A 12,624-nucleotide genomic window follows, 5' to 3' on the forward strand; every position below is an offset into this window, starting at 1 on the left:
GATGGATGAATGGTCATGTGGAGGTCGTACGAGCTATTCCTAAATATTATTGGACTTTGTCCTATAAATTCCTAATTTTTATTTATTGACTAAGAACCTTCGAGCCCCAATAGTGTATCCTCAGAGTCACCATCCCCAAGGTAACACGTAAACTCTAAGTCCCGTCTAGTATGTGCATCATTGGCCTCTTTTTCTAACTTTAAACAATACTCATTTGGCATTTTACAATACATAACTTTCTTCCCTGGCATTTTTGCTTTTCTTGAAGAACTTTGGATAATACAATACATAACAAACTTTCAAAACATACTTTTTTTTTCTTTTTTTTCAATATTTTATATCACCCAAAAATATATAACTATTTCTAAGCTCGTAGAAATATGGACATGTGGTGTGTGCTGGTTTTAGTGCATTTAATTCTTACCATCTCAAAGTTTTCAGATTATGGTAATCCTCCCTAAGCATCGAAATTCGGTTTCACCGTTTTCAAATTATTATATATATAAAAACATGCTAAAGAGGACTATCAAAGCTAGTTGGGTCTACCGACACATACCAAATCAGATATGCAAACCATCCCTTTTTTTATTATATTATATTTTTCAAAAGTTCTGAGAGTTCGTTAGCACATTAGTAATAATATCATTTCCTGCTTAACGTAGAAGAAAAACCATTTTCAAGGGACATTTTTCTTTACAACTTTTGTTTTATTTTTTTATTTAAACCATTTTTTTTTCAAGTTCAGTCGCCCCAGCCACTTTCAGTTTTCGGGTGAATGGCTATCCCGTACATCTACAGGTAGAAAACGGGGCCAAATATATACAAGTATATGTTCCTCGAACTTGAGTAACCGACATAATTTTCAGCGAAAGAACAAAACAAATTTTTTTTTTCATAATTTTTTTTTCTACAACTATGTAAAATAAATTCTCATCCCCACACTTAGAACGAAATCGTCCTCGATGAGAACAAGGAAAAGAAATAAAATAAAATTAAAACTTAAAATAGCAAAACGTAAAACAGAGAACGGGTTACTCCCCTGGTTTACATGCGGATTCTTCATCAGTTGTGTATCAATCGAGCGACCGTATAGCATTTCATTCGCGGCCGAAACCTCGGGAGAACCAGTTCCAAAACGCCATCAGAGCTACCATGCGCATAATAATACCTGCAATAACTCAAACTCGCTCGCATGTAGTGGCTTACAAAACAGAAAACAAAAACATAAGAAATAAACATATTTTTGTGTTTTTGATTTTTTTATTTTTTTGATTTTTATTTTTTTGATTTTTATTTTTTTAATTTTTTTATAAATAACAAAAATAAAACAAATAAAAAACAGATAATAAAAAAAATCGTAATACAAACTCTACAACTCGGGCTGTCTCCCGAGTGATGCATCCATCACGTCTACGCCTCGGTGAATGAATCAAGGTAGAACACCTCGAATGTCTGATCTGCTACCGGCTCGCCTATGTAGTGCTTCAACCTCTGACCGTTCACCTTAAACTTCCCGCTTTTGTCTTCAATCTCAGTTGTACCATACGGGAATACCTCAGTAATGTTGAACGGGCCTGACCATCGGGAATTCAGCTTTCCCGGAAATAATCGTAATCGGGAATTATATAGCAAAACCCGATCCCCACACTTGAACTGTTTATCACCTCTCAACTTCCTATCATGCAGCTCTTTTGTCTTCAGCTTATAATTGTACGAGTATGCATATGCATGATCGCGAAGTTCCTCTAACTCGTGTATCTGATGGAAACGATTCTCGCCCGCGGATGAAAGATCGAGGTTAACTGTTTGAAGCGCCCAAGAAGCACGATACTCCAACTCAACAGGCAGATGACAGGCTTTCCCATAAATCATCCGAAATGGTGTGGAACCGGTTGGAGTTTTGTACGCTGTGCGGAAAGCCCACAAAGCATCATCTAATTTGTCAGACCAGTCCTTTCGGTTTATTCCGACTGTTTTCTCGAGAATGCGTTTAATGCCCCGGTTACTCACCTCTACCTGTCCACTGGTCTGTGGGTGGTAGGCAGTCGCGAGCCGATGGGTGACCCCATAGCGTTGCAACGCCTTCTCCATCTGCGCGTTACAGAAATGAGTACCTCGATCGCTGATCAAGGCTTTCGGTACACCAAAACGAGAGAAAAGATTTTTAAGAAATCTCACTACAACTCGGGCGTCGTTAGTAGGCAAGGCTTTGGCTTCGACCCACTTGGAGACGTAATCAACTGCCACAAGTATAAACTTGTTCCCTCTAGATGACGGGAACGGGCCCATAAAATCAATACCCCAAATGTCAAAAACCTCGCAAACCTGAATAGCATTCTGGGGCATCTCATTTCGGGATGAGATGTTACCGACACGCTGGCATCGGTCACAACTTTTAACGAACGCATGAGCATCTTTGAAAATCGAAGGCCAATAGAATCCTGAATCGAAGACCTTCTTAGCAGTAAGAACAGCACCATGGTGACCTCCTGTCGGTACCTCATGACAGTGGCTCAAAATTTGCCACCCTTCTGCAACATCTACGCATCTCCTCACCACCTGATCGGCACCTATACGAAAAAGAAATGGGTCGTCCCAGATGTAGAACTTTACGTCAGCAAAGACCTTCTTCTTTTGCCGGTGAGACATCCTCCTAGGGAGGGAACCATCGACGAAAAAGTTTGCGATATTGGCAAACCATGGGTAGCCGTCATCCTGGGCTCTGACAAACATGAGATTCTCTATCAGGAAATGGTCATTGATGATGACCCCAGCATCTCCAATCTCGGCTTTCTCAAGACGTGAAAAGTGATCGGCCGCTACATTCTCGGCCCCTTTTTTATCACGGATTTTGATATCAAACTCCTGAAGCAACAAGATCCATCGAATGAGACTAGGTTTAGCGTCCTGCTTGCTGAAAAGATAACGAATGGCAGCATGATCCGTGTAGACGACTGTTTTGGACAGAACAAGATACGATCTAAACTTATCAAATGCAAACACCACAGCTAATAACTCTTTCTCGGTGGTGGTGTAATTCTCCTGAGCACTATTTAAGGTTCGACTAGCATAGTAGATCGGGTGAAAGTGCTTCTCCTTCCGTTGTCCAAGCACTGCTCCAACGGCGTAGTCGCTCGCATCGCACATCAATTCGAATGGAAAAGACCAGTCGGGAGCAATCATGATCGGGGCGTTAACGAGTTTGTCTTTTAGAAGATCAAACGCCTCGATACACTGTTTAGAGAAAACAAATGGCACGTCTTTCTCTAGTAGCTTGGTCATCGGTCTCGCAATTTTCGAGAAATCTTTAATGAACCGGCGATAGAAACCTGCATGACCTAAGAAGCTATGGATGGATCTTACAGACGTGGGCGGGGGAAGATTATAAATGGTTTCAATTTTAGCTCGATCAACCTCGATCCCCGCACTCGAGATCCTATGTCCTAGAACAATGCCCTCGCGTACCATGAAGTGACACTTCTCCCAGTTGAGGACTAGGTTGATATCGACGCAACGAGCCATCATCCTATCAAGGTTGGAGAGACAATGATCGAAAGAATTCCCGAAGACAGAAAAATCGTCCATGAAGACCTCCATGGAATCCTCGATCATGTCATGAAAGATCGCCACCATACATCGCTGGAAAGTAGCTGGAGCGTTACAGAGTCCAAAGGGCATTCGTTATAGGCAAACGTGCCATAGGGGCAGGTGAATGTGGTTTTCTCCTGATCATCGGGAGAGATCGGGATTTGGAAATACCCGGAGAAACCATCCAGAAAGCAGTAGTACTGCTGACCTGCCAAACGCTCTAGCATCTGATCAATGAAGGGCAGAGGAAAATGATCTTTCCTAGTGGCATCGTTCAGTCTGCGGTAGTCGATGCAGACTCTCCAACCAGTCACGGTCCTAGTGGGAATAAGCTCGTTCCGTTCGTTGGTGACGACAGTCATTGTAACATCCTAAAATTTTTATAATGTTAAATAAAAGAAAGTTATGTTTAGTGATTTCACGTTTTAGTTATTTAATGTCGAGTAAGGAACAGGTCATGGGCTTAGATTACGTAAGATGGGTTAAATGAGAATGGGCCTTGGGTCCGTGGGCTTGAGAGATATAAATACCCATCCCAAGCCCAAGATATCATTTTATTTCCACCTTTCTCTTTTACACACTCAAAAACACACACATAACCGACCGAGATCCGAAGTCGAGACCAGAGATTTTGCTGGTAGATCTGAGTTGGAAAGGTAGGAACTAATCCCGCAAAGCTAATATTACTGAAAATGGTTAGGATTTGACGGGTTAATCGGACCCGAAACCCAACTGCCCAAATCGGACCCCTAAAACGTCGATTTTAGGCCGATTTGATGGTTGGGATTTGTAGGCGCCGATCATACGATTCCGTGGGTACCAAAATCGAGTTATTTGGCTAAGAAACGAAGGAGTTATGGGCAAACAGATCTGCAGCGCGACAACTTCGCCTTCATCTGGGCAACTTCGCCTTCAAGCGATGAACTTCGCCTGCACGCTAAGTTCGCCTGATGAACTTCGCCTGCAAGCCAAGTTCGCCTGATGATAAGTTCGCCTGAAGCCAAGTTCGCCTGATGGCAACTTCGCTGAAAAGCTAAGTTCGCCTAAATGGTAACTTCGCCTAAAAGCCAAGTTCGCCTGAGGTTTAACTTCGCCTAAAAGCCAAGTTCGCCTGAGGTTTAACTTCGCCTAAAAGCCAAGTTCGCCTGAGGTTTAACTTCGCCTAAAAGCCAAGTTCGCCTGAGGTTTAACTTCGCCTAAAAGCCAAGTTCGCCTAAGGTTTAACTTCGCCTGAAGCCAAGTTCGCCTAAGGTTTAACTTCGCCTAAAGTGAAGTTCGCTTAGAAAATAAATTAAAAACCTAATGGAAAATGTGTTAAGGCAGTTATCGAAAATAAAATTTTTCCAAGCTGACCTGGCAGCTTAACCCCAGCCAGGGGCTCTGCCCCTTGGACCCCGCTAGGGGCTGCCGCCCCTAGAACCCTGCTGCCAGGGGCGCTGCCCCCGGACCCCCGTTCGTTGTGGGTCATATAAAGATAGAAATACAAAACGAGTAGTAGTAGTTAATTGATATGTGTAAATATTATACAGTTAGCCGAGCCCAGTTAAAGAAAGGAATTACGATCAACGGCGAGCGTAACAGGATCCAGGTGAGTTTCTAGCCCCATTTATGTGTTATGTTTTCGGGGCTGTGTGCATACTCGATATGTTTGTCAATACGCTTATCCTAAGAGATAAGTGTATGCCTTATGTGAATGATATGATATGTATGAATGATTGCTTGATGGTACGTGAACGATCTTCGGATATTGCACGTACTGTCAGGTTGTAACGCTAAGTATAAGGTAAGTATGATATGTATGCTTATGTGTATGAATGTGATAAGTTAATTAAAGAAGGAAATGACGGTTGCATGATTGTATGGTTACGAAAAGGGTACCGAGCCCTAATAATACTCGAGGTATAATGTATGGTTGTATTGTAACAAAGAGGGAATCGAACCCTACTAATATTCGAGAACTAGGGAACCGAACCCTACTAATATTCGAGGAAAGAGGGAAACCGAGCCCTAATAATACTCGTGGAAAGAGGGAAACCGAGCCCTAATAATACTCGTGGAAGGAGGGTACCGAGCCCTAATAATACTCGTGGAAGGAGGGTACCGAGCCCTAATAATACTCGTGGAAGGAGGGTACCGAGCCCTAATAATATTCGAGGAAGGAGGGTACCGAGCCCTAATAATACTCGAGGAATGTAGGGTGTAATGCTCTTTATAACGTAAGATATGAAGGTAAGTTAATACAAAAGAAAGAATGAAAGTATGAAAGAATGAAAGTATGAAAGTAAGAAAGTATGAATGAAGGAATATAAGTTTATGTGTATGGTATTGTGTATGATTAACTAGAACTCACTCAGCGTAGCTGACTTTTAGTATGCACGCAGGTGAGTAGGATGAGGCAGCTCGCTTGAGGAGACACGTGGCATTGAACAGGAGTCTGGCATCTGAAGACTTATGATGTTCTAATTTTAATGCTTTAATGTGAAAGACAAAGGATGTTTTGGGACAAGTTATGAATTATGTAATGTTTAATGAAAGTTTTATATTCCGCGTAAAGTTTTTAATTAACTCTGATATTTAAAACTGTGTTCATGAGTAAATCCAACACGAAAGTAGGGTTACCGGTAACGGGGCCTTACAGTCATGCCACCCTTTTTCGGAACCACTTGGACCGGACTCACCCAGGCGCTATTAGAGATGGGAAAAATGATTCCCGCAACAAGGAGTTTGATGATTTCTTTCTTAACGAACTCTAGCATTTTCGGATTAAGCCTCCGTTGAGGCTGAACGACAGATTTAAAATTAGCCTCCATGAGGATTTTATGAGTACAGAACGAGGGATTAAACCCTTTGATGTCGATAATCTTCCAAGCTATCGCCTCCTTATGCGCTTTCAGCCCCTTCAACACCTACAACTTCTCGACCTCCGTCAAGGCAGACGCGATGATGACGGGTAGCTTCCTCTCTTCGTCAAGAAATGCATACTCCAAATGATGAGGTAGATCCTTAAGTTCTAATGAAGGAGGAGGGCTCTCAACATAAGGTCGGTCTTTCGGATCGTCTCGCACGATCTCGACAGCTGACTCTGAATCTAGGGGTGGTGACACGGTGTCATCCATCAATGGTTGAGTGGTCATGGCAACCATCTCGACCTCTGAAATCTCCCAATCTAGAATCTGTGGGTCCAAGGTAGGTCCTCCACAGATGTCAGTGAAAAACTCTCGCACATGCGATACGATGGTGTCAACAAAATACAGGGAGTCGTCCGCCGACTTGGGGTGCTTGAGTGACTGTCTTACGTCAAAGGTGACGTTATCATCCCCAACTCTCAGAATCAGTTTGCCCTCACGGACGTCGATCAACGCCTGTGCGGTGGCAAGGAATGGTAGGCCTAAAATGAGAGGAATACTATCATCCTCATTCATATCCAGAATGACAAAGTCCACCGGGAAAATGAACTTGTCGATACGAACAAGCATGTTCTAGACCACCCCTCGCGGGTATTTCACGGAACGATCAGCAAGTTGGATACTCATTCGGGTTGGCCTCGGTTCGCCAAGACTCAACTTACTGAACACAGAATACGGCGTGAGATTGATGCTGGCCCCAAGGTCGGCTAAAGTATGTCGAACCGTATCGTCGCCTAAGATGCAGGGAATTGTGAAACTCCCAGGATCGGCCATCTTTTTAGGAAACTTGATCTGCAATACTGCAGAGCACCCAGCACTCAACGGGATTGAAGAGACCTCAGCTAGCTTCTCCTTATTGGAAAGAATGTCATTGAGGAATTTGGCATATTTGGGCATCTGAGTAAACTCCTCAAGGAAAGGAATGTTTAGGTGAAGCTGTTTGAGAAGTTCAAGGAACTTGGAGTTTTGCTCCTCGTCTCTATCCGATCGGAGTCTCCCAGGATAAGGCAATTTGGGTTTGTAGACTCTCAAAGGTGGGTTTGATGAAGGTATATCAGCCGGCTTTGTACTCGCTGGAATAGTCTGCTGGTGTGTCTCGACCGGAGGAGGCTCCATCTGTATCTCCTCGTCCACCTGCTCCTCTTCATCGACAACAGAGGTGACAACTCTCGAAGGACCGACCTCTCTTTCTCTTCTAGCACCGCTCCTAGTAGTCACTGCTTTGGCAAACCCTCTCGGATTTTTCTCGGTATTACTCGGTAGTGAACCTGGTGCTCTCTCGGATAACTGGCTGGCGATCTCTCCGACGTGACGCTCAAGATTAGCTAAAGACGTGGCTTGGTTTTTCAACATAGCATCGTGTTCCGCAAATTTCGGCTCATTTGTCACTCGGTTCCTCTCATCTCTCTTCAGCAGCTCAGCCATCATCTCCTCCAGTGAGGCTTTCTTCTCATCTCTCCCTGCTTGTTCCGAACTCTCCTGACCTGAACTCCCCTGCCCGAATAGATTCTCTCGATGCTGGTTTTGGTATTGGGCTTGGCAGCCACTTGCTTGTCCCACTCGATAGTTATTCTGATTTCTCCAGCCAGTGTTCCCGCCAAAGGCGGGGTTTTGATATCTCAAGGGGTTGTTGACGAAGTCAACTTCCTCCTGATTTCTACCCAGCTTAACAGGACAGTCAATGGTGTCGTGACCCCCTCGGCAAACCTCACACTTCGCGACGCTCTTAACGGTAAGATCTCTAACGAGTTTGTTCAAAGCATCAATCTGCGCCTGCATGCTAGTGTTTGAATCGACCTGTAGTACTCCTCTCAATGACGTGGAAGAATTTCTGCCCCCGTGTCCCTCGTAGCTCGCTGCTAGATCATCAAAAAGGACGACACACTCATCTGGATCTTTGTTCTTAAGGAGGTTCCCGTTAGCAGTTTGGTTCAACATCTCTCTCACGTGCTGAGTGGCTCCATTGTAGAATTTCTCGATGAGCATCAACTTGTCTAAACCGTGGTGAGGACAACTAAGAAGGAGGTCTTTGAATCTTTCCCAAACTTCCTCGAAAGACTCGTCGGACCTCATACGGAAGGAACAAATCTCCTCACGGAGTCGAGCGGATTTAGATGGCGGAAAGAATTTGGACATGAATTTCTCTTGAAGGCCCGCCCAAGTGGTAATGGATCCAGCAGGTAGAGACTTCAGCCATCTGTAGGCTTTTCCGGTGAGTGAGAAGGGAAAACGACGGAGATATATGGATTCATCGTTCATGTTGCCGATATTGAAAGTTTCGCAGATTTGAACAAACATGTCGATGTGGTTTGAAGGATCTTCGTTCTCTAGCCCTTCGAATTGGAGTGTGGTTTTGATGAGTTGCATGACGTGGGCAGGAATGGACCAGTTGCAAGCGGCGGCACCGTTCAGTAAAGTGATGCTTGAATGAGGATTCATTGTCGGCCTACCATAGTCAGCTACTACTCTCCTAGGCGGTTGGTCACCCATGTTCCTATCCCTAGAAGATGCGGAAGAAATAGAAGTAGAAGAAGATTCAGAACCTGTCGGTGAAACGGAACGCTCTCTCTCGGGCTCGACTTTCTCGGTATCGTTAGGCGTTTCAAGCTTCGGCGATCCTTGTGAGCGGGTATGATGCATACGACTAAAAAGAAAAAAAAGCTAAAATTAACTAAGCTAAAATTAACTAGGCTAAAATTAAACTAAAAACAAATAAAAACAAATAAGTAAGTAAACAGAAAACAGGTAAGTCCCCAAACTCGGGTCGTTCTCTAATCGCCTCAAACTGTGTCCCCGGCAACGGCGCCAAAAACTTGATGTGCGAAAAAATATATATAAATAAAACGCGAATCGCAACTAAGCTTTAAAAACCAAACAATCTATCCTAGTTCACACAAACGACAAGTGTACCGGTCGCGTATAGCAAAAATGAGGAAAGTCCGGATATCGAACTCGAAGACACGTGAGAACGGCTCAGATTTTAAACCCTAATCCAAGTCCTACCTTAAAATATTTCTAAATGATTTTATTATTTTTTTTAATTTTTTTTAATTAATTTAACTAACTTACTTAACTTAACGGAACTAAATGGAAAACTTAACGAGGTTTTAACAAATATGGAGAAACGACTACCTAGGCAAGAATCCTATTGACGGTTCAACGGCTAACGAAATTAACTAATCACACGACACCGGGATCTTAAAATAATCAACTAAGGCTTATTAAAATTCGCTAGATCACCTCTCGGTCTCACCAACTAACCCTCATAAATCTAAGAAGATTGAATAAATGCACCAGGAAAAAGATTACTAAGGTATCCTAATGACGCATCTCCTCTCGGACTCAACGACACAAAACCCGCCTAAAATTGGTACTAGCAATTATAGGGATAAAGGGGTAACAATATTTAACTTAATCTAAGACACATATTTGCACGCAAAACTAAACCGGATAAGACCAAAACTCGCTCTCGCGCAATTCTAACCTAACCGAATAAAGGCGCAAGACAAACCGACTCCCTATTACCTCTCGATCGCAAGGAAGGTGAAACTATTGAATTTTAATAATTAATTACACTCAAGATTCCAGTGGTCGCGCTAACCACAAACAGATCAAAAACACCAAGTCTAAGACCTAAACGTAGAACCCTAAACGAATGACACACAATCAATCAATCAAAGTCAAACGCGGAATCAACATGCAAAAATTATATTAAAACAATAACTAACACACCAAAGATCGAATTAAATAAAGGCTTTCAATAATAATACGTCGTGTAATTAATTAAAACCTAATAAGCCGCTAAACAATGTCAATAACCATCTCAACCTAGGTAGTGCAAATAGTTTAGCTACTCATAATAATAAAAGAATCAAAATAAATAGTAGCCAAACTCATGTCTAACAATTATTTATTGAAGTAAATATAGTTTTAACAAATAAAACCGAATAAGAGACAAACAAAACAATATTCCGTTTCTGCTCCAAAATTATCTTTGCCTTCACCCCGTCACGTTCACAATGGCTATCACCTCCAAAGTAAGCTACCCCCACTTACTGAAAACAGGCGCCCACCTTCTGCTACGAAAATATTTGTTTAATTTTCTTTCTTTGAATTGCAACCAACCTCCTGGCCACGTGAACTTTGAACAAAAAACCAAAATTATGTGTGTCCTTAAAAAGAGACACTTTCTTGTCTCCTTAAAACCCACCAACCTAGCCGCCACACACAAACAACTTTAATTCCTTTCTTTTTGATAATTCCGATCGGCTCCTCTATATTGTTGTTAGGGTTTTTTTAATATATATATATATATATTATATAATATATAATACAAGTAAGGCTTTCTTCTATTGGGCTTGGGTCGGGCTTCAACTTGGTTCTTTAAGGTTTGAACAAAAAAGGGCCTTTAAGTCTTGCAAAAACTCGGTTCTTTTTCTCTTTAAAACCCGCAACCTACGAACGATAATAACTTTGTAAGATCATGTCAAAACAAGCCAAAACATTTATTTATTAGATAATTAAGCAATAAAAATGACGATAAAAGGTACAGAAAATAAGTGTGTTTTACAACACATCAAAAACCATTGCCGGTTATGTGCACAAGTTTGCTTTGTTGTAGGTGGTGACTTATTATGGACTTATGGGGTAATATGCAGGTTTTGGGATATCTATATGGAGTGTGTAAGACCTCATTTAGGCTTAGTATGCTGCTTATATAGCTGATAATCTGATTCAGCTTTGTATATTACTCACATGTCTTGCTTTGGAATAGGTTAAATACTCTTTTTCTTAATTAGAAAGTTGTTGGTCAAGAAGGGTGTATGTCCATCTAATTTTATTTAGTAATGTGAAGTATTTATCATTGCTTTATGTGTATACTTGGGAAGTGTTCTTGACAGCCATCAGATTACACGAAAAGGGTTGTATTTCAGATTATATAGTGCAACAAAAAGTTGTGGAAGACTTGTCCTAGAATAATTTTTCATGATTCTTGAACTTACTAATCGGTTCTTGGGGAACCGAGTACAATGGTAACCAGGTAACGTATATGGGCGATTTCTTTTCGGTTAGGCATTGTGTCTAACTCTCTAACTTTCACCCCATAATAAACATAAGTGATATATCATGTGCAATTATTTGGTTAACCATCTAGACACCACACCTACAATTGTATTCATAAGTTTCTTTATATCATACCTTTAAAATTGGTCCTTGGCTGGGAATTACTAAGGGATTATCATAATACAAGTCTTAGTTATTCTATCCATCATTTGTTGAGTAAATTAGAACACACTAACACAAGAGTTTGCTGGTCATATTTTGCTTTACTCTTTTGACATAAAGTTACTGTTTTGTTAACTATTATTATAAATCTATTAGAATCAATATAATTTCAAAATCATGAGATACTATGATTTAATTAGCTAGTAGCTCGGGTTACCATTATTTTTATCATACACATTTAATCACACGACATTATCCTCTCCGAGGCATTTATTCAAGCCTTCACATATTCACGTGCTTTCCGGCACACGTTCATGTATTCACTTCTTAATCATTCAAGATCATAGTCTATTCCTTTTCCACGTGATCACTCGACCAATGTGCATTATTCCAAGATCAATAAACATAATAAGCATGCACATTTAAGACACACTTAACTCTTAATTTTGAAGTACTGTCACACCCCGACCAAAGGCGGCAGAACATGCCGGGGTGCAACGGATTGCCCAAGAACACAAGACACTATTAAAGTGACAATATTTAAACAACTCATTAATTTCATTCAATCACCAAAAGTAACACATTTTGTTCTTACAAAATAACACAAAATATAAGAATGTAATTGTTAATTCTTCTAATAACCTAAATGGTCTCAAATAAGATAGCATATTCAAACTCCAATCAACAAATAATCACACCTGTAAGAATGCATTAAATAATATTGTCAACACATATGTTGGTGAGCAATTTCATAGTTTTGAGTATATATAATATGAGGAAAAATCCACAAATGAATATGAGACTATAAATAAAAGCATCAATTGCGGTATATAAATCATAATATAATGAGGATCCTTTCTAATCGGTAACAACCTACATACTCGGATAATGAGGCTCTATTCTA

The 12,624-nt window shown here is 41.2% G+C and overlaps 1 protein-coding gene across 1 annotated transcript; it reads right to left on the reverse strand.

Moving 5' to 3' along the window:
* Positions 1-7,067: 7,067 nt before the first annotated feature.
* LOC143540834 (uncharacterized) lies at positions 7,068-9,134 on the reverse strand. The gene is made up of 2 exons (XM_077033806.1): positions 7,521-9,134; positions 7,068-7,346 (listed from the first exon to the last, which is right to left on the reverse strand). Exons 1-2 carry the CDS (start codon positions 9,132-9,134, stop codon positions 7,068-7,070), a joined length of 1,893 nt encoding a protein of 630 aa, XP_076889921.1.
* Between the last annotated feature and the right edge of the window lie 3,490 nt (positions 9,135-12,624).

The sequence above is a fragment of the Bidens hawaiensis genome, unplaced genomic scaffold (genome assembly GCF_021521415.1).
Source record: "Bidens hawaiensis isolate Kalapana, Puna unplaced genomic scaffold, B.hawaiensis_p1.1 tig00012349_1, whole genome shotgun sequence".
NCBI classification, from domain to species: domain Eukaryota; kingdom Viridiplantae; phylum Streptophyta; class Magnoliopsida; order Asterales; family Asteraceae; genus Bidens; species Bidens hawaiensis.